Source organism: Oryza brachyantha, chromosome 1 (assembly GCF_000231095.2).
Source record: "Oryza brachyantha chromosome 1, ObraRS2, whole genome shotgun sequence".
NCBI classification, from domain to species: Eukaryota; Viridiplantae; Streptophyta; class Magnoliopsida; order Poales; family Poaceae; genus Oryza; species Oryza brachyantha.
In genome coordinates this window covers 27,137,226-27,157,807 of record NC_023163.2, presented here as the reverse complement: position 1 = coordinate 27,157,807, position 20,582 = coordinate 27,137,226, and the positions used below count along the sequence as shown (strand labels likewise).

Sequence of the window (20,582 nt, the reverse complement as noted above, 5' to 3'; positions counted from 1 at the left end):
GCCTGTTCCACGGGTTCACCCCCAACCACACAACGACTCCCCCCCCCCCCCTTCCATTCCCATCCCCATCCGGCCATCCCTAATTCACCTCGCCTCGCCACGCCGTCGCCGCCGCCGCCGCACCATGGCTGCCGGGTCCGCGTCGTCCACGCCCCTCTTATCGCCCTGTGCCGCCGCCGCCGCCAAACTCGGGGCGGCGTGCCCGTCGTCGTACGGATCCCGCCGCCGCGCGTGCACGCGCCGTGGGCGCCTCTCGGTGGTGGCCGTGCAGACGGGCCCGCAGAAGCCGTCGCCGTCGTCGTCCCAGGCGGGGACGGAGTCGGAGACGCTGCAGAACCTGCTGAAGCGGGAGTACAAGTATGGGTTCGTGTCTGATTTCGAGTCCTTCTCCATCCCCAAGGGCCTCTCCGAGGCTACGGTCCGCCGCATCTCGGAGCTCAAGTCGGAGCCGGCGTGGATGCTCGACTTCCGCCTCGCCGCCTACCGCCGGTTCCTGACGATGGTGCAGCCAACCTGGAGCGACAACGTGTACGAGCCGGTGGATCTCCAGTCCATTTGCTACTACTCCGCCCCCAAGACCAAGCCCAAGCTCAACAGCCTCGACGAGGTCGACCCGGAGCTTCTCAACACCTTCGATCGCCTCGGCATCCCGCTCAGCGAGCAGAAGCGTCTCGCCAACGTCGCCGTCGATGCCGTCATCGATTCGACCTCCATCGCCACCACCCATCGGGAGGAGCTCATGAAGAAAGGCGTCATCTTTTGCTCCATTTCCGAGGCCATCCGCGAGTACCCGGACCTTGTTAAGCGCTATCTGGGCAGCGTTGTGCCGCCTGGAGACAACTATTATGCCGCCCTCAATTCAGCCGTGTTCAGCGATGGGTCCTTCTGCTATGTACCCAAGGATACAGTTTGCCCCATGGAGATATCGACGTATTTCAGGATCAACGACAAGGAGACCGGGCAATTTGAGAGGACTCTAATTGTGGCTGATGCGAGGAGCACGGTTAGCTATCTAGAAGGGTGTACTGCTCCAGCATATGACTCCAACCAGCTCCATGCAGCAGTTGTGGAGCTTGTGTGCGAGGAGCAGGCAGAGATTAAGTACTCTACGGTGCAGAATTGGTACTCTGGTGATGAGGAGGGAAATGGGGGCATTTACAATTTTGTGACTAAGAGGGGACGGTGCAAAGGGCGAGCCTCTAAGATCTCATGGACACAGGTTGAGACAGGTTCAGCAATTACATGGAAGTACCCTAGTGTGGAGCTTTTGGGGGATGATACTGTTGGAGAGTTCTACTCGGTTGCACTGACAAAGGATTGCCAGCAGGCAGACACAGGGACAAAAATGATCCATAAGGGAAAGAATTCAAGGAGTCGTATTATATCCAAAGGCATCTCGGCTGGGAAGTCACGTAACTGCTACCGTGGGCTGGTCCAGATAAACTCAGGTGCAGAAAATGCTTATAATTCTTCACAATGTGATTCATTGCTGATTGGGGATAACGCTGCTGCCAACACCTATCCAACAATTCAGGTAAATGATCTGTTGTTCTTGATTTGCCTTGCATAGTTGCATGAAGGGCCGATTGCATTTCAGAATGCGAACTGTTAGACTGTTAAATTTTTTGTTCTGTATGACATTTTTCTGTCTCTGTTTTGCAAAAGCAATAGAGCATGCATAAATGAAGTAGTGGTTTTGATAATTTTACAAGTTGGGCCATATTATCTTATTTTCCTTGGTTACTATTAGTCTTCTCCATGTAAGTTCTACTAGATTGACATGCAAAGTAAATGGTTGGAACAAACTGCAATATGATTGCCAATGATCCCCTATATTACGGAATGAACCTTTGTACTGGCTAAAAACTATTAAGAGTCAAATTATCGGTTTTGTCCAATTGATATAATCTTTAGAAAATCTCCTGCTATACATGCTTACATGTTCAAAAGCAGGCAAATTCTGATGATACTAGTTTGTCTGGAATATTTATATGGCAATGTGATGGTGTCTAGTTAGCGCAGCTTTAGTATTGCTTCAGGCTTCATCGTGCCCCCATTCAAATATACATATAGATTGCCTTTTGGTGTAATATCATGCATTTTTCTGCAGCATCACTGTACCTTTGAGGTGTTTACCATCATCTCTAGGATACTCGTTTAGTTCCAGCATCCTTAATGTTTCTCTCATCACCCTTGATGGCCCATTGTGATCTTCAGCTGGACATGAGTGTAGTATCTCTGTGCATGCATGTCCGATGAAGCGCTTTTGAACACCTATGTAACTAATGAACCTCCAGTACTATATTTACACCTCAAATGCACCTCGTCCACAACTATTTCTTTAACTAATAGGGCTGAAACCACATTTACACTAACATTCTGTTCCAACTTGCGTGATAACAGGTGGGTTGCTTGTCTGGTCGTGTTGAGCATGAGGCAAGTACTTCAAAAATTGGGGAGGACCAGCTATTTTATTTCCAACAAAGGGGAATAGACCATGAAAAGGCTGTTGCAGCCATGATCGGTGGATTCTGTAGGGCTGTTTTCGAGAATCTTCCTTATGAGTTTGCACATGAGATGGATGCACTTATGAACCTGAAGCTTGAGGGATCAGTTGGTTAATTAGATGGATAAAAATGTCTCTGCAGTACAGCACGACAATTATTTAGAAGTCCTGTGTACAGAAGTATGAGAAGAATAAATTGCAAGAGCAATGGACGTTTTCCTAGCCTTGTCTATCACTAGTGATCTCCGTCCTCGACAACAAAGAGAATTCTGTCACTTATCTGATGTTTATCACTTTTTGTTTCTGATTCTTCTGCTGTAAACAAAACCTTGTTAGAATGCCTAGCTACACAAGAAATGTCCTCAAAAACTACAAAAAGAAATTGAAACTGCCTCGTTAGCTTATTTGCGTTGTATATGTGTGCGCGCCACCTGAGCATGCATTGCTGATAGAAACACGTAGAATTGTTTGGTATGAGGAATGCATGGATAAATGATCCAGATCCCTTGTTTCATGAAGTTACAGTGATAATACCCTTTTTCCTCAGTTCCATTCATCAAAGCAACCAGGATGACAATGAGCAATTCACTGATTTTAGGGACTACTGTCCCTCACATTGCACTGCTGCTCTTGAACACCTTTGCATGGGAAGATGCGGCGAGATTATTAACTTAACCCCGCAATGCACGGTTGGTATTTGATCAACTTCTGGCTTCTGTTCATGGAAAGACCGAAGCAGGGTATGAAGAAGCCGTGACACCATACCTAGAATTGGGCGAGCGTCGATCCGTGAATGATCCGTGGTCAGCTCTATTTAGTTTATTATATCTGTTTAATTCATTTAGTTGAATTAGAGTCAGTCCTAAATTATCCACGTGTTAACCCGCGTCTATCCCTACCTATAACTCGAGATATAGGTAATAGTACCTGAGGGAGCAGAGCTGTTCACCGGTGTTATCGTTCAGAATACACTGACCTTAGTTTAATTTTATCATCTTTATTAGCTAAACTATATAACTATGAATTTTATTACAGGTTCCGATGGGTGTACTGTAGCTCTATCCCAAAGTTCCATTCGGTCTAACCGAAAATTTTGATTCGGTTTTGGGAAAACTTTTGTTCGGTATTTGGGTAAATTTGGTCATAAGAGAGTCAAAGACCACGAAGGAGTAGCACTTCTCTGGGGCTGTTGGCAGCCATGCCAAGAATAGCCAAAGCATGTAGCTTTCCCGCCTCTCGTGTTCGCTCGTTCTGTCCCCTTCCTCCGTTCCCTTCCCCCTTGCCGTCCTCCAGATCGACCATCACTTGCATAGTTGCATGCATGCACAGGCGCAAACCGAACGAACACAGTGGATGCATTGGCTGCCGGCTCGATCTGCAGCCACCGAGGAATCCTGCGGCGAGGCTACCGCGGCGTAACTGAGGAGGAAGGGCCGGAATGGAGCCGGTCGGCGACCCGCGGGATGGGCCGTCGACGGAGCGCGCGTTCGAGGGGCAGCCGGTGCCGCCGTGGACGGAGCAGGTGACGCTGCGCGCCGTGGTGGCGAGCGTGGCGCTGGGCGTGGCCCTGAGCGGCGTGATGATGAACCTGGTGTTCACGTCGGGGATCATCCCGTCGCTCAACATCTCCGCGGGGCTGCTCGGCTTCTTCCTCCTCAAGGCCTGGACCCGCCTGCTCGACCAGCTCGGCTCGCCGCGCCGCCCCTTCACCCGCCAGGAGAACGCCGTCGTCCAGACCTGCGTCGTCGCCTGCGCTAGCATGACCTACAGCGGTACGTACAGCCTCTCATGCCTGCACTGCACTGCCTCGCCATTGATCTCATTCTCACCGTCGTTAATGCCGACGTCGCTGACGCTGGCCTGTTCTTAGGGGGGTTTGGGTCGTACTTGCTGGCCATGGACCGGAAGACGGCGGACAAGACGAGCACCGGAGACGCCTCCGGCGGGAACGTCAGCGAGCCGGTGTTTGGTCGGATGATGGCCTTCTTCTTCCTCGTCAGCTTCGTCGGCCTCCTTGCCATTGTCCCCATGAGGAAGGTACTACGATCCACGAAAACACATAAAAAAGAACATAGAGATTAAAGAAAACCATTTCCATCTGATCATAGCTCTCTCTCTGATGCCCCTTCATCCATCCGTAGACGATGATCATCCGCCACCGGCTGACGTTCCCAAGCGGCGCGGCGACGGCGCACCTCATCAACAGCTTCCACACCCCTCACGGCGCCAGACAAGCAAAGTGAGCAGATGATCCCTAGCTCGCCGAGTGATGGCCATGTCGTCGCACGATTTACGCTTAACTCTGCGTCGATCGATCTGTTCGTGATCGCAGGAGGCAGGTGTCCCTCGTTCTCCGGTCGTCGGTTGCGAGCTTCTTCTGGTCCGTCTTCCAGTGGTTCTACACCGGCGGGCCAAACTGCGGCTTCACTTCCTTCCCAACGTTCGGGCTCAGCGCCTTCAATCGCGGGTAAGCTGAGCGCCTGAGCCTGAACTAGCCGACGAACCAAGAAAAAACTGACGAACTCGCTCTGAATTGATTGGTGATGGTCCTCTGATGGTTTGCGCCGCAGTTTCTACGTCAATTTGAACGGAACTTACATCGGCGTCGGGATGATCAGCCCTCACCTGATAAACCTCTCGATGCTCGTCGGGTCCATCGTCTCCTGGGGGATCATGTGGCCGTACATCCGGAGCAAAAGGGGAAGCTGGTACGACTCCGATCTCCAGGAGACCAGCTTGAAGAGCCTCACTGGGTACAAGGTGCCAATGGGATCACGACTGACCATCAAAATTTGAAATTTGTTGTTGACAGATTAGAATTTAGAAGATGGAAGCAGTTTTTTAAGCAAACGGGTGTATATACCTCGTTGCTTGCATGTTATTTAAATAGTCATCAAAAAATATAAAAAAATTTAACAAGATAGTTTAATATGAGTTATATCACTTCACCAACATACAAGTTTAAATTCATCTTCTACAAGTTATAGCAAAAATAACAAAAATAATTATGAATATGCATGCAGTTAGTTTCAGTTTTATTTGTTTTTTTCTATAATTTGTAGAAGTTGAATTTAAAATTACATGTTTGTGGAGTGATGTAACTCATATTAATCTATCTTGTCAATTTTTTTTATATTTCTTAATAACTATTTAAATGATATGTAATGCTAAAAATTGTTTCCCTTTAGAAGATGAGCACGACTTTACTTTTTGTTGTGATCGAGCAGGTGTTTTGCGCGATAGCCATGATTCTTGGCGACGGCATCTTCCAGCTCGTCGTGATCTCGCTGAGGACCATACACACCTTGCGCCACCACCAGATCGCGGCGGAGACGATCAGGTCCTTCTCCGACATCGACGCCATGCCACGGCCGGTGATGAGCTTCGACGACCGCCGCAGGACGCAGGTTTTCCTGAGGGAGCACATCCCGAGCACCTTCGCCATCGGCGGGTACGTGGTCCTGGCCACCGTGTCCACCGTCGCCATCCCGCACATGTACGGCCAGGTGAGGTACTACCACGTCGCCGCCGCGTACGCGTTCGCGCCCGTGCTGGCCTTCTGCAACGCCTACGGCACCGGCGTCGCGGAGACCAACTTCTCGGCGCAGTACAACAAGCTGGTGATCCTGCTGTTCGCGTCGTGGATCGGCATCAAGAAAGGAGGCGTCGTGGGGAGCCTCGTCATCTGCGGCATCGTGTCCTCCATCGTCTCCACCGCCTCCGACTTCATGTCAGACTTCAAGACGGGTTACCTGACGCTCACCTCGCCGCGGGCCACGCTCATGAGCCAGGTGATCGGCACGGCCCTCGGCTGCGTCGTCAACCCGGCCATCTTCACCGTCTTCCACCACTTCTACGAGATGACCCCGAGCAAGGCGTACCAGGCGCCGATGGCCAAGATCTACCGCGGCATCGCCGTGCTCGGCGCCGGGGGCCTCGATCTGCCCAAGCATTGCCTCGCCATCAGCGCCGGCTTCTTCGCGCTGGCGCTGGCCGTCTGCGCGCTGCGGGAGGTGGCCTCGCACGCCAAGTGGCGCGCGGCGTCGTACATCCCGAGCGTCACCGGCATGGCCGTGTCGTTCCTGCTGGTGCCGGCGGCGTCCATCGACATGTGCGTGGGCAGCCTGATCGTGTTCCTGTGGAACCGCCAGGACAAGCTGGGCTCGCAGGTGTTCGCGCCGGTGCTGGCGTCCGGGCTCATCTGCGGCGACGGCCTCTTCTCCATACCATACGCGCTGCTCTCGAGGTACGACATCATGCCGCCCATCTGCATCAGGTTCCTGGGCCGGGAGCAGAACGACAAGCTGGATGCTTTCCTCGCGAGTAGGACTCCAGCTGCATGATCGTCGAAGAAGAAGAAATGGGCATTCTTGTTTGTTCTTTTCTTTTTCTTCCAACACTTGTAGATTATTTAGTGGTAGAACTGATCTTTTCACGTAGAGCGAAATGGACTTGTGCTTTTCAAAAAGTTGAGAATTTGAATCCAACGGACATACTATGGCAGCCCAAATAAATTCAGTTAAGAATTTGATTCCAATGAACATACTGTGGCAGCCCAAATAAATTCTCCATGGTTTGGCTTATTTAGTCGTATCTTAATACCTGAGTTGCAGCGGATTTAGTGAGAGAAACATGACTGCCATGGCCCACGCAGCACCACCTCACGCTAACTGCTTAGAAAACAGCTTTGGCATGAAACTGGTAATCAGTGCAGCAGTGAGAAACAACATCAGTGTGGTTGCCATTTTGCCAAGGAAGCAATGTGCTATGCTGCACTACTCAGAAGTTATACATGAATATGGCAACGATAAAAAACAACTACTTAAAACTACTTTATTCCTTAGTTTTGTCTCGCTCATAAGGATGCAGGCATTACCGCCAAACACCCAAGCAAAATTTGTGCCAAACAACTCATGAAAACAGGTAGCAGTTTGGGCATCCACGCCCTCATGTGATCAGAAGAGACTCGCAAGCAACAGCAACTATAACTGATTTGGAGCGTCTTGCTAGATAAACAATTCCACCTGCAAAACTAAAAGCTATTGAGAACCATTTCTGCATTTATTATCTTCTTCGATAGCCATTCTCCCCACTTCAAGGAGATGTAGCAGCAGCCTGCTGTTTGTGGACGAACTCGATGCCCTTCTCAATGCTGGCCTTCAACTCGGGCTTCAACGCCTCAAGGGCTTTGGCCTCATATTCAGTCACTCCCTCGAGGTCAGCAGAAATGATGGACTCAACACCATTTTTACCAAGCTTAACTCTGGATGCAAAGAACGGCAGCTCAGTTAATTCAGACTGAACAAATGTGCATTCGTAAACATCTGGATCGCCAGCCAATGCACGAAGGGATGACTCAACAAATCTGGCAGCAGCATAGGCCATAGACAGGGTAGCAGATCCAGCACCAGCTTTCGCCTCCACCACCTCTGTCCCAGCATTCTGTATCCTCTTTGTCAGCTCTTCAGTTTCCTCATTTGTGAAAGTCACAGATGGCCTGGTTTTTGACAACAATGGTAGGATAGTGATCCCAGCATGACCACCAACAACTGGGACATCAACATCAATGAGCTTTAGGTTCTTCTTCTGGGCTACAAATGTGTTAGCTCTAACAACATCTAGTGTGGTAACTCCGAAAAGTTTCTTGGGGTTATAGACACCCTTTTGTTTCAAAACCTCAGCAGCAATGGGCACTGTTGAGTTTACTGGGTTGCTGATAATATGGATAAAGGCTTCCGGACAATTGTCTGCAACAGCCTCAACAAGTGTCTTAACAATGCTCGCATTGATGTTAAAAAGATCATCACGAGTCATTCCTGGCTTCCTTGGGACCCCAGCAGGGATGACAACAATATCCACACCTTTCAAGCAGTTGGCTAATTCCGAGGGCCCAGTAAAGTCCAGAACCTGAGAAGGTGTGTTGCAGTGGCTCAGATCCGCAGCAACTCCTTTGACATTTGCAATATCATACAGATGTAGTGCAGAGACCAGAGGAGACATCTTAATTAACAAGCCCAATGGTTGACCAATGCCACCAGCTGCACCGAGCACTGCCACTTTGTAAGATGCCTCAGGAGAAATTTGAGATCCCGACTTGGCCTTTGGTACAATCCTTGGAGCAATAGATGATCGAAGAGATGCATTCTGACCCAGGAATGATGACCTTGACTCAAAACTAATAGATGCTGCTGCTTTTAAGCCACTGTAGCTTGCGATGTCATGACTCGGCTTTGAGATAAGGCCAGACTGAGTACCAACCGAATTGGCAGTAACAGTTGATGCCATGCCTAACTGCAGGAACAGAGTATCAGTAGATTTATACTGAGGATATATGGAATAGATAATGGACAGATCGTGGCATGGAGAATTATTTGTAATCATCAGGGAGGTGCATCGAAAACACTGGAAAAATAACTTAATACAGATCGAACCAATTCTTTATCTATTGGACTGATTGATGAAGTATGTTTTCCTGCAAACAACCGTGCAACAACTGATGACATCCTATGGACACAATAGCACCAATTTCTCCGAATCTTCAATAATACTAGCATCTGAATTTCTTAGAAAATGGGGGTATGAAAATTGTTTACCAGCTGATCTGACTCCCGCTTAGATGATCCGACTCCCACTTACAAAATTGAGATAACAAACAGCAGGTTCAGAGAAAAATGAACCAACAAGAAGCATGAGAGGATATAATGTATGGTATATCTTAAGCTAGATTTTACTATTGTAGCATTACAATCACCTGACATCCAAGTTACCCAAACTTAAGGAACTGTATACAAAATTTCCTGAGCTAAGAGCGTCTTCCTGAATCAATCAAACATCCATAATATACCACAATCCACAGTTCGCTCCCTCTTTTCTCTATTACGACATTGCCGTCTGCTCAAGTCCGCTCCATCACAATTCACAATCTCCTGGCTCAGCACAGCCAGCGCCAATCCTATCTACACAGCGCACCAATCTACAAAGCTCCACAACACTAAACCCCTCAAGAGCTACGCCGCAACACTACTGCGCACCAGCGCGCACAGATCAGGACAAGGGAAGCAACACGAAAGTTGCAACAACAACCACCACGCAGCACTATTGGGGGCACGCCGGGCTCAAGACACACACAAAAAAAAGGAACAGATCCGTCTACTGCGAGATCTGGATCAACACACAGACGGGCATCAGTACCTTGAGACGAGCAGACCAGACCGAGAGTGCTTGGGGTGGCAGCAGATCGTTCAGGCCCTCTCCTGAGCAGCGGCGGCGGGGGCTGTCGAGGGGGGTGGTATGCGTGGCTTCGCTTTGGCCTCTTCGGTCGTAAAAGGGGCAGCGAGCGGCGCGGCAGCAGGTTGCTCGCTTTGTTTTTTGTTTTTTTTTAATGTTGGGTTGCTCGCTGGAGAGTGGAGAGCCGGCGATGGCGAGAGCCGCCGACGGCGACGTACGGCCCGGCACCTCTCCTCGGACCTCTCTCGCGACCCAGCTACTCCCCCGCTATGCGTCAGTTTCTACGTGGACCCGGTGTGTGGAGCTGTGTCGTGGACCAAACCGACCCGTCTGGCCCGTTACGAGTGCGAAGGCCCATGGGCAGGGTACATGGGCCGCATGGCGGAACAGAGCTGGCGTCTCTGTCACCTTCCTTCCCCTCAAGCCATGGCGATCACAAACAAACCAACCCCTGAACAGTGCATCCCCACGAGAGCTCTCGGGGGAATCCCGAATCCGCCATGCCACCAACCACCCTATACACATGGAAAGGCCAATGCAATGCAGATGCGCGTTTCACATCGCAAACCCTGTAGCCTATGTACCGAATGCAAGTTGCTCACTCGCTCAGTTCCACCGTGACGTGAGGTCTTCGATTTCTCATGCGTTTTGATCTCCTCTGTTAGCCTGTTACCTTTCGGCAACCTCCGCCATTAAGGACCTCGAGCAGGCACCGTTCATCACGGGAACGAGCCAGCGAGAGGCAAAAGAACAGTGAGATGAACGCACAACCATACACGAAGGCTACGGTCCAACCGACGCTAACGGCTACCGCCACTTTTTTTTTTCGCGGGAAGCCGGGAAAGCATGCCATGGCAGCATTTGCCATTGCCTCACCACCTACCTCGATCTGCCTTCGCGTGTACTCTTATATGTTGCACGCCCGAGACGATCGATGCGCGCTAACGGTGCCGGCACGGTCGGTGCAATGCCGATGGATATCGTCACCAAGCGGGACAAGGAGGGGCGGTGCATTGGTGGCGGCGATGGCGAGCAGTTTCCACAGCTGCTCGACTCGCCGCTCCCCACGCCGCGCCGGTCGTGCGCGTCGGCTGACGCGGCCAGCGTGCGGTGCCGCCGCGAGGCCTCGCCGCTGCGCACGCAAGTGCCGTTTTCCTGGGAGAGCTCCCCTGGGGTGCCCAAGAGGAGCAGCGCGTGCGTGCACAGGGCGCAGGAGATCATGCCGCCGCCGAAGCCGCCGCCGGGGCGCTGGCCGCCGTGCCCCGCCAGGAACTGGTGCGGCTACGGCAACTCGAGCGAGGCGAGCAGCGACGACGACGACACGTCCTTCTCCGACGCCCTGGACAGGATCTCCTCGCCCGATCAGCGGGTCGGCTCGTTCGACCGGATCACGTCCAAGCGGTTCGAGGACATCTTCCTCGGCCGCGTCACAAGCTTCGTCAATGACCGGTCCTCCCGCCACGCACCAGCAGAGGCCTCCCTCGCCACGTCGTCGTCGTCCTCGGGCAGAGCCCAGAAATACTGGCGGCGGCGCAGCACGCGTCGCGACCACGACAGGCAGCAGCCGACGGCCCGGCAAAGCCACGATCACCCCGTCCAAGTGCAACTCTTGCCGCGCATCAACATCAACGGCCGCGTCGAGCAGATGTCCCCGAGAGCCTGCGGGCTCATGGTGTTCTTCCCGTGGAGCGCAAAGCCCGCGGTCTGCGGGTTCAGGAGCCAACCGCCTGCGCAGTACGCGCCGTCCCCGCTCGCCGGCGCCAGCAACAACCCTTCGCCCTCCCACAGCCGCAGGTTCACCACCCTACGCGACGCCATGGAGGAGGAGAACAAGACCAGCAGCAGCGTGGAGCGAGACTTGCCGCGGCCGCGCGGCGAGAAGAGGAGCCGTGAGGAATGGCAGGGCAGCCGTGGATGGGGCGTCTCGTCGCTGCTCGGCGCGAGCAAGAAGTACTGCACCGACGCACGGAAGGCTCTGAGCAAGCTGTCCATCGGGCTAGGGACGGACAGTGGCAATAGTAGCCCGAGAGTTGGCAGCAGGGACAGAGAGAGGAAGAGCAGCAAGCAGGACAGCTCGTCGGCGATGCCGGCCAGGGCCATGGCCCCCAACCTGACGCAGCTCAAGACTAGCAGGAGCTAAGTGTAAATATGCATTTTATGTAGGATTGCTCTCATCTCCTGGCAACTAGAATAAATCAGATATATGCCTATATACATGCTAATTGTGGTGCTATGCCTATAAACATGCTAATCATGGTCTTAAGGTATTTATCTTTTTAACTTGTACTTATAATGTGCTCGTTTTAGGGCTGCAATGGACGTGTTGTGTTTACTATGGTGATCTAGGGAGGAATTTGTGTTTCTATGTGTAAAGTTCAGAGTTTCCGTTACCGGCGGTTACCCCAGAGTCAGGAAACTGCCAATGGGATTTTAGAAAAGACCTAATAATTCTAGTGCTATTTGCTGAAACAATTGTGAAATATACAGAGTTAACATTATGTTTTGCAGCCAAAACTAAATTGAAACTAGAAATAGGAAAACTATAAAAAATATGCTACGGTGCTGGGCCAATAACGAGCACTATTAATGAAGCCCAATGTAAAGTGATATTGTGGCGAGGTACGAGTAAAAATTATGTTGCGAAATTTATCCTCCAAAAGTCGTTCTGGCAAGTGGAATCTGATTGATCAGTCAATGGAGAAAGATCAAATGCATATATGGTACGTTTGTCCCTTTTTCACCCGATACTGCTATAGACGATGCACGACTTGGCTATATCGATGCAAATAAATTAATATCACAAGATTATATCAATGTAAACGAGTTAGGGGTGATTGTTTAGTTTTTTTATTAAAAAAAGTCAAACAGCATATTTAAAAAAAATAATTTATGAATAAAACTTTTATATGAATATTTTTATCGATCTAAAAGTCAAAGCTAAAAAATAAACTTTGGTGAAAAAACCTAAAATCAACTCCAAATTCAATGTTAAAAATTTAAATATTAGCTTATAAGTATAAGCAAATATCGCAGGGCGTGCTCCATAGTAAAGACAGTTTTTCTGGAAATGACAGTTTGCTTGGGCGATATGCTATGAGATACCATTGGACAAAGGCAGCTGATGTAAACTATTTCCATGACCTAAAAGAATTGTTTGGACAGTATTCTCATCTTCTCGCTTTTTTTACGTTGATTTTAGGTTTTTTACTGAAATCTATATTTTAACATTGGTTTTTTGATTGCTAAGAATATATATGTAAAAGTTTTAAATTATTTTCGTTTATAAATACGTAGTATGTCGTTGTATCCCTTGCTTTGGCAAAGTTGGGAACTCAATCCCCTCCCACGGAAAAGAAAGCAGCGTATTAGCACATGAGTAATTAAGTATTAGCTAAAACTTTAAAATGTTGAAAAAATCTTTTATTTTTATCTTGAAAAGGAACACCTGGTCTGCACCCACGCCCATAAGTGCAGGGAGACATGCCAAGATCACAGCAACGTGGTCTGCGAGTGCCTGCCTCCAAGCTGCCAGGCGTCCCCGCCGCAAGTTACGGCAATCTGCGAGTCGTTATGCGTGTCCTTTTGTTACTGCAATGTTCGGTACCATTACCAGTGGTGATCACTGGCAAAATTACAGACAGAGCGTAGGGCAGGAAAAGGGGACGGGACAAAGGGTGCCTAGAAGAGCCGAGTAAATGGCCGGCTCTTGAGTGCTCCTTTTCCTGAGAAATTTACTCTCGATTCAAAGTTATTGCTTTCTTGCTAGTACCACAGGCTACCGTAAAGCCGCCATTCATGTGTGCGTGAACGTACATACGTGGCAGGACGATGTGTTGCATTGCACATTGACATAGGCGCGGTACACTTTAATAATGCCTCCACGCAGCAGCTGCCGGCCCATTCATGGGGGCTCAAGCGCTAATGAGCCAACATTTAAACCTTGACCTCAACTTCTCAAGGACAGCAGCAGCGGCCATCGTTGGTGACGGCTACCGGTGGTCACGATAACCCTCATCGCCGACAAACAGTGGATCATGGAAGAGAGAGAGACATCAGCTAGTGAGGAGGGCAGCAGGATTAGATTAGGACGTACTCTCCTAGTGCACTGAAGCGGCCACTTGATCCAAAATGATGGAGCACGCACGGAGCCGGAGACGGAGCCGGAGGCGCAATCAACATGCTGTCACGAGGCGCGGCGGGCCCTCCACGCGCGCGCGGAGAGGCACGTCGCGGCTGCGTGGTGCTGGTGCGCGACCGGATGGGGAGATGGGAGGGGGGGGGGGGGGGATCGCGGAGTCCCACCACCACGTGCCGCCCCTCGCCGTGCTGCTCGGCTCCCTCGACGCCGAGCGTTTAACCGGCATGGTTCCACGCGCAACACGCCGGCCACTGGGCTTTATGAAGCTATGAGTTTGTGAGGTGTGACTGCCGCCATCAACGCGTTGCGCCACTTGCTCACTAGCGCTAGCACTTTTAGCACCGTGCCAGCGTGCCTGCGGACACCCGGCGCATGGTAATGTGGCAAGTAACCACCACATGGTTGGTCAATCTGCTGCCTGATCATCTTCATCGCTCGGTACCTTAGCCTGCACAGATCGGGAAATCCGTGTGGAAATGGAGAGAACCGTAGTGTTGCATCTCGCCCCACGCTTGCTGGTAATGGTATTAAGGCTTCCGACCACGTACTGGAAGAACAGGTACAGTAGTAAAAAGATAAGGTTAGGATCAATCTGAGACTCCGGATTGTACCTGAAAAGGAGGGATTGCTGGGTGCTCCTTAATCAATACTAAGCCTTGACATAAGTTCTCAATCCAATGATCTTTTGGAGCTTAAGTACGCCGAGCCACTAAAACCTGTCGTATCCAACGGACACTTCACCGATCGGATTGCATTCAAAACCCGGGCCGCACCGCACGAGCTCCCATTCCATTTTCCGAATGGGTAAAGCAGCCTTGAAAGAAAAGCTTTCTGACTTCTGAGCAAGGCGCTTGCTTTTTCAGCGTAGCAGCAGCCAGCGCCAGCTACCGTTGGCGTGTAGTCGTACGGCGATTGGCAGGCAGAAGTAGCAGCTTTCTAGAAGCTTCAACAGTAGAGAAACAAGCACACAACGCACCAGCCATTCAAGCTCAGTGATCAGAGCGGTGAACAGTTTTGAAATCAGGTGGAGAATTCACAGCAGGAGAATTCACGTATCCACTGGTAGATTTAGTAGTATCTTTCTTTACTACTCCGTAGTATTAATTCTACTCTAGTCATCCAGTGGCATTTATCAATCATTTACTCAAAGTTAAAATAGGAGTATAAAACACACACAAGATTCAGACTGACGAACTGCCTTCAAGGCTGAGCTAAGAGAAGAAAAAAACAATACTTAGTACTATAGCCAAGAAGCAAGGAAACGAACAACTCTTTTACTAAATCCTAATGAAGCATCAGAAACGCTGGTTAGCAAACGCTAAGAACTTGGAAGCCTCAATTGGGCACTGTCACACACCAAACACCGCTACATTAATAACAAGTAGCAGGAGTAACAGCTACACACAGCTCATTTCATATCTCAAGTTTGAGCTAAAAACATTAAAATCTAGCAGTCATGAGATTGTGACCTTTGGACCTGGATCAGACGGCCGGCGGGGAGCAGTCCGGGCACCGGAGGAGGCCATTCTCGTTGCAGCCAGCGCAGGTGCGGAAGCCGCCGCCGCCCTTGAGGCTGTACCGCTTGTGGCTGCCGTTGCAGCTGCCGCAGAGCACGTAGCGCTCGCCGCCGCACCGGCTGCAGGAGGCGAGAGCGGCTGCACCGGGGCCGGCTACGACGCGCCGGAGCTCGCCGGATTCGTGGAGGCGGCGGACCTCCTCGGCGCCGCCGAGGTGGCGGCCGCCGACGAAGACCTGAGGGAGGGTGACGCGGCGCGCGCGGGGGAGGAGCGCGGCGAGCTCCTGGAGGTAGCGCGGGTCCATGGCGAGGTCCCTCTCGTCGACGGAGGCACGGAGCCCCCGCAGGATGGCGCGCACGGCGCGGCAGTCCTCATACGTGGAGCGGACGACGTGGAGCGAGGTGAAGTAGAGCACCACCCGGCGGTCGGCCTCGGCCGCGGCGGCGTGCGGGGCCTGGAGGGTGCGGAGCGCGCGGAGGGCGGAGGCGGCGACGCGGACGCGGTGGAAGACGCGGACGGACGGGGAGCAGGGCGCGGTGTGGGGAGTCGGCGGCGTCGGGGAGGGCGAGTTGTCGGAAAGGAGGAGAGCCTGGAGGTCCTTGAGGGATGGGGAGGAGAAGGAGAGGCGAGGGGAGGCGGCGGCGGCGGCGAGCGCGGTGGAGGTGGACGGCGAGGGGGTGGTGGGGGAGGAAGGGCGCGTCTTGACCCAGGGCAGCCACATGGGAGAGGAGATGAGGGGAAGACTGGAGCGGAGATGGGAGACGGGGACAGGAGCCGGAGGCGAGGGGGGATTTGTTCGTTTTCCTGTTTTGGCGTCGCGGTCGCGGGGAAGCGTGTGTTTTGGGCTTGTGTTATGGCAGGCCTACAGCTTTTTGGCTCGCTTTCCTTTTGGTTTTTGGGTTCAAGTTTTCAAGTTCGGTTCGGGGTTTGAAGAGCGGTTCCCTTTTTCTTCCTTTCTAGCCCTTGAATGTTTGATCCTTTAGAAAAACGTCCCTGAAAGTTTGGAGGTTGTGAAGTTTTTGATACTGACTCCGTCCGTTTGACAATATAAAAGTTTCTAACCTTCTCTATATTTATATATATGGATGCTAATAAATCTAGGTATATATATAAATTATATATATTTATCAATTGATAAATCTATACAAGGCTAAAAAGACTTATAATATTACTTTCTACCATGATTTTCTCCGAATAAAAATAGTCCATTTGTATAAGCTCACCTGCAATTAGTAGTGGTAAAGGCAAAGGCCCATAGATCCTTGGCTGACCTTATATATTTTTAGCTCAAATAGTTGCTTCCTTCATCCCAAAGTATAAGTGTTTATAGGATTTATTTTTTTACCATAATATAAGTATTTCTGCACTAATTCTCATTATTTTAATTATTTCAATAATCTCAGAGCAAATCAGACACTTAGAATGAAAATTTAATCAATTTAAAATAAAAAAATAACCACACTGAAGTAACTAAAAGATAGCATCTCCTCAATATATGTTAAATAAACTAAAAATATTTGTATTTTAGAATTGAGACATAGTTAGACTTAACCTTTAAATTTTATAGCCAAAAGACTATATCCATTATCACCCATCTTTTTCCAATTTAAATTTTGGCTTATAATCATGAGCATAAGAGAAAAGATGAGGGTGCAAACGCAACCACTTCCTCTTCATCATGTATTAGTGATTTTAGGGCCCATCTTTGGCGCATCCTAATGTTATTGCTGTTGTAGTTGATAACAATCACCCCATCGTAGTTGCCCTTCGGTGCCCATGTTGCATTCTCAGGGTCCTTGCATCAACCCTGTATTGTCATAATCCAAAATGTTTGTCACTAGCGCTATCATAACCACCTAGCACCCATTGTCAAACCTATCCTTATCTACTGTGCTACTCTCCCGCGCGCCTCCTATTCACGATACTCCTAGTCATCGAAGCATGGGTCAACATAAGAGAAAAAAAACAAAGAGAAATTGTGTTGAAGGGGACAACTATTGAAAAGGGAAAATAAAAACCTATGGTGAATGGATATGGTATAAAAAGGTAACTACGCAAACTTTGGATATTATTAAAATGCAGTGAGAGTTTTGATGCTATAAAGAAAATCCAGCAAAATTTGATAGCATGTAACCAATTATGTCTTATAGAAATGTTCAATTTGGTTGAAATATAGTTTTTTTTAGTCAATGCATGGTTTGTTCAGCCCTGATGAAAGAAGCGGGGGTGAAGCGGTAGGTAGTGGCAATAGGACGGGCTTTGTGGAAAAAGTGCCCAACGTGTGAATGTCTTTTTTTCTCCTTTATGTTTCTTCATGTACGCATTGTTTCCCTTAATGACAAACGTGTGATTTTCCTCACCTCCTTCTGTTCATTATTGAATCTAACCCCACAACACTGTCCAGTGGGCCACCTTATCTGTATGTTACTGTTTAGAACTTGGAGGATGCATTCCTATATTGGATCAAAGATCAGACTTATGAAAAAGAAATGGCGTTCAGGAGATGAGATTACCTAAAAAGAATACACTATTAAACTTCCTAGTAGTAATATCATAAGAGAAAATGGAATGCATAATCCCCTTGTATAAGCTAATGAAAGGTCCCACGTACCACGCAGGAGTACCATGCTCCATGCTATGCTTGTTCGGGCAGGGTTCTCAAGAACAATACGACAGCAACTGCTACGGTTGGCTTTATTTCCAAGCATTGCACTTTGGTTTGCAACGTCGAATTATTGCATGCCGGCTTTTGCCTCCCGTGGCACAGTCGGTGAAGCAACAAGGAAATGTAAAGATCTTTCACAACAAAAATGACAAAATGGTCCAAATGGATGCGTTCTTTCTATCATCCTCTGTACCCGGAACTGTCTCAGGCAACGACTGTCACCTGGCAACTACCGAAGAAGTTGCAGCAACCTAGTACTCGGTACTATTGGAAAACCATGCTTCTAAGCAATGACAGATTGACATGTGAGTGAGTGAGTGACAACTAACAGCAGGCTCGTGCATTGCAGGGGATGCCACAATATAACTGTATTGCTCTCTTTCTCCGCAAAGCGTTGCTCTAAAGTTGTTACTACTACATTACCACTAGTTACAGAATAATACAACTTGAAAGGGGTTTACATTCTTGTTTCCTAAAATAATCATACAGGAATCTCGACGGTTTCGTCTTGGGATACATGTTTTAATTAGCAGGTGGAAAGTAGCACTGACAGCTCGGTTTACAAGTAATAAGAGTATCTCTAACAGCTCATCTAAATTTAGTCATCCATATCTTTATTTGGATGATCATCTAAACTAGTTTCATCCTTCATATCTCTATATACTCCACTAGATCATCCATATATGACATTCTCTATATCTTTTTAAAGGATAAAGAGAGATCATCTAAATATGAAAGTTCTCTCTATTTGGATGATATTTAAAAATAGATGATAGGATAGCCGTTCTGTTGAAGCTCAATTATATTCTTTATTCTCTATTTTCAAGATAGATAATGGGATAGATAAGCTATTGGAGATGCTAAGGCTGCATTGACCACCACCGACTGAAGTTCTGAAAATATTGTGCTGTACGGGCCAGTAGTCCAGCGGTAGCATTCAGTACTCAGAGAGGATTAGATAACCTCGCGCCATCAACGACGCGTCTGAGGGGTCGAGAATATGCCCGCGGTGTGCTCCGTTCACGTGACGGGTGTTGGTGGCCTGGTGGGGTGCCGGGGAGAGAGCGAAAGGCTGTGAAAGCTTAAGCTTCAGAGAATCAGAGGAAATGCCTCTCCTTGGACCCTATAGCATGTGGCAGGGACCCATCGCCATCGGATGTGATGAAGTTTTTATTTTGGTAGGGTACATGCAAACGCAATTGCAGCCTCTGCCCTCTGGCTGAACTGATGAAGGAAAGCAGCCCTATCTTTTGGTTGTTGAACAGCATAAGTGAAGCCGCTAATAACGTTATAAATAATTTATGAGTAAAATTTATATGGGTGTATTTTCTTAGCGATTTAGAAACAGAGATTGATAAATAAAAAATAATAAAATCCCCTAAAATTAATTTTAAATAAAATTTTAACTTATAAACATATATAAGCATAAAATAGGAATCGAGGTGGAGAGGCTGACTATCGATCTATCTCTCATTCAGCCTTGCAGACCTGGCGACGCGGAGACGTGCGGATGGGGCCAGCAACTCTACTGGGTTAACCTAAAAGATCTCGATGTCGAATGATAAATTGCTAGCGAGAGATTAGGAGTGACACCAGATTAAAAGCCAGCCTCTTTGGTACTTTCAAGAATTCTAGCAAGAGCATCACTGACCAAAGTAAACAGCAAAGGAGAAAGAGGGCCACGTTGTATAAGCCCCCCTAATAAGTCCTAAAGAAATCACTCATCTCACGTTTTAACCCAGACAATCCATTGTAAATGAAAGTTTTTCCTCTCTACAACCTCTATCATAAGCCCAACTTACTATGTCATGATTTTTTTTTCAAAATCAATCTTAAAAAATAATACCTCTAAGATTCTTATACTCCGACTCACAAGATTTCTTTTTTAGCAGGAGAGGGATGGTTCGTCCATTTCAATATTTAGACGTCTAAAGAATATTAAATGAAAAGGTTATCAACTACAAGATTTTAGATCATGTCAAGGTCTATAGTTTTGATATAAAGTTTGACCTTATCCGACTTCAGATGACATATTTACAAACTTTGAAGATATTATGCAAACTATACACCAAATTTGCATTTAGACCCTCACCGTCACAGAAAAATGCCCTCTACTATAGTTTTGTAATTTTGAAAACAACAATATACATTTATAAATATTAATGAAATAAGATATATAAATAAAAACATATTTTTCCTTCACCAAAGTGGCCATATAGTTTAGGCTCATTCTAGCCGAGCCGACTCAGACTCCGCCCAACCAAATGCTTTGTGAAACCAAAAGCCTAGCCCAAGAAATTGATCACAAAGCATTCCAAAGCCGCGCATTGCAGCAGAGAGCGGGCTAGCTCAGGCTCGGCCCAACCAAATGAAAGGTGGAAGTGTGGAACTAAAGGCCTATCTCAACAAATTGTTAGCAAAGCCTGTTTATGCTAAAGCTAAGCTAAGACAAAAAAATGCGTTTGCCGGGAGTCGAACCCGGGTCTATTGCTTGGAAGGCAATTATCCTAACCGTTGGACTACAAACGC

At 48.7% G+C, this 20,582-nt stretch overlaps 5 protein-coding genes and 1 non-coding gene across 6 annotated transcripts; 3 read left to right on the top strand and 3 right to left on the bottom strand.

Moving 5' to 3' along the window:
- The first annotated feature begins 53 nt into the window (after positions 1-53).
- LOC102715710 (UPF0051 protein slr0074) lies at positions 54-2,921 on the top strand. Its single transcript, XM_006644883.3, has 2 exons — positions 54-1,534; positions 2,404-2,921. Exons 1-2 carry the CDS (start codon positions 125-127, stop codon positions 2,620-2,622), a joined length of 1,629 nt encoding a protein of 542 aa, XP_006644946.2. The 5' UTR covers positions 54-124; the 3' UTR covers positions 2,623-2,921.
- Positions 2,922-3,705: 784 nt separating this feature from the next.
- Positions 3,706-7,042, top strand: LOC102715989 (probable metal-nicotianamine transporter YSL18). Its single transcript, XM_040524272.1, has 6 exons — positions 3,706-4,278; positions 4,377-4,543; positions 4,648-4,745; positions 4,839-4,973; positions 5,077-5,266; positions 5,734-7,042. The coding sequence occupies exons 1-6, from the start codon at positions 3,945-3,947 to the stop codon at positions 6,847-6,849; spliced, it is 2,040 nt and encodes a 679-aa protein (XP_040380206.1). The 5' UTR covers positions 3,706-3,944; the 3' UTR covers positions 6,850-7,042.
- LOC102715434 (malate dehydrogenase, chloroplastic-like) lies at positions 7,000-10,005 on the bottom strand. Its single transcript, XM_006644882.2, has 2 exons — positions 9,698-10,005; positions 7,000-8,797 (listed from the first exon to the last, which is right to left on the bottom strand). The coding sequence occupies exon 2, from the start codon at positions 8,789-8,791 to the stop codon at positions 7,601-7,603; it is 1,191 nt and encodes a 396-aa protein (XP_006644945.1). The 5' UTR covers positions 8,792-8,797; positions 9,698-10,005; the 3' UTR covers positions 7,000-7,600.
- A 615-nt stretch (positions 10,006-10,620) lies between these two features.
- LOC102704478 lies at positions 10,621-12,115 on the top strand. Its single transcript, XM_015834808.2, has one exon. The coding sequence runs from the start codon at positions 10,668-10,670 to the stop codon at positions 11,871-11,873; it is 1,206 nt and encodes a 401-aa protein (XP_015690294.2). The 5' UTR covers positions 10,621-10,667; the 3' UTR covers positions 11,874-12,115.
- A 2,646-nt stretch (positions 12,116-14,761) lies between these two features.
- On the bottom strand, positions 14,762-16,216 carry LOC121055775 (uncharacterized protein At5g39865-like). The gene has a single exon (XM_040528979.1). It carries the CDS (start codon positions 16,107-16,109, stop codon positions 15,354-15,356), a length of 756 nt encoding a protein of 251 aa, XP_040384913.1. The 5' UTR covers positions 16,110-16,216; the 3' UTR covers positions 14,762-15,353.
- Positions 16,217-20,510: 4,294 nt separating this feature from the next.
- Positions 20,511-20,582, bottom strand: TRNAG-UCC. The gene has a single exon. It is a non-coding gene; the product is annotated as a tRNA-Gly (tRNA).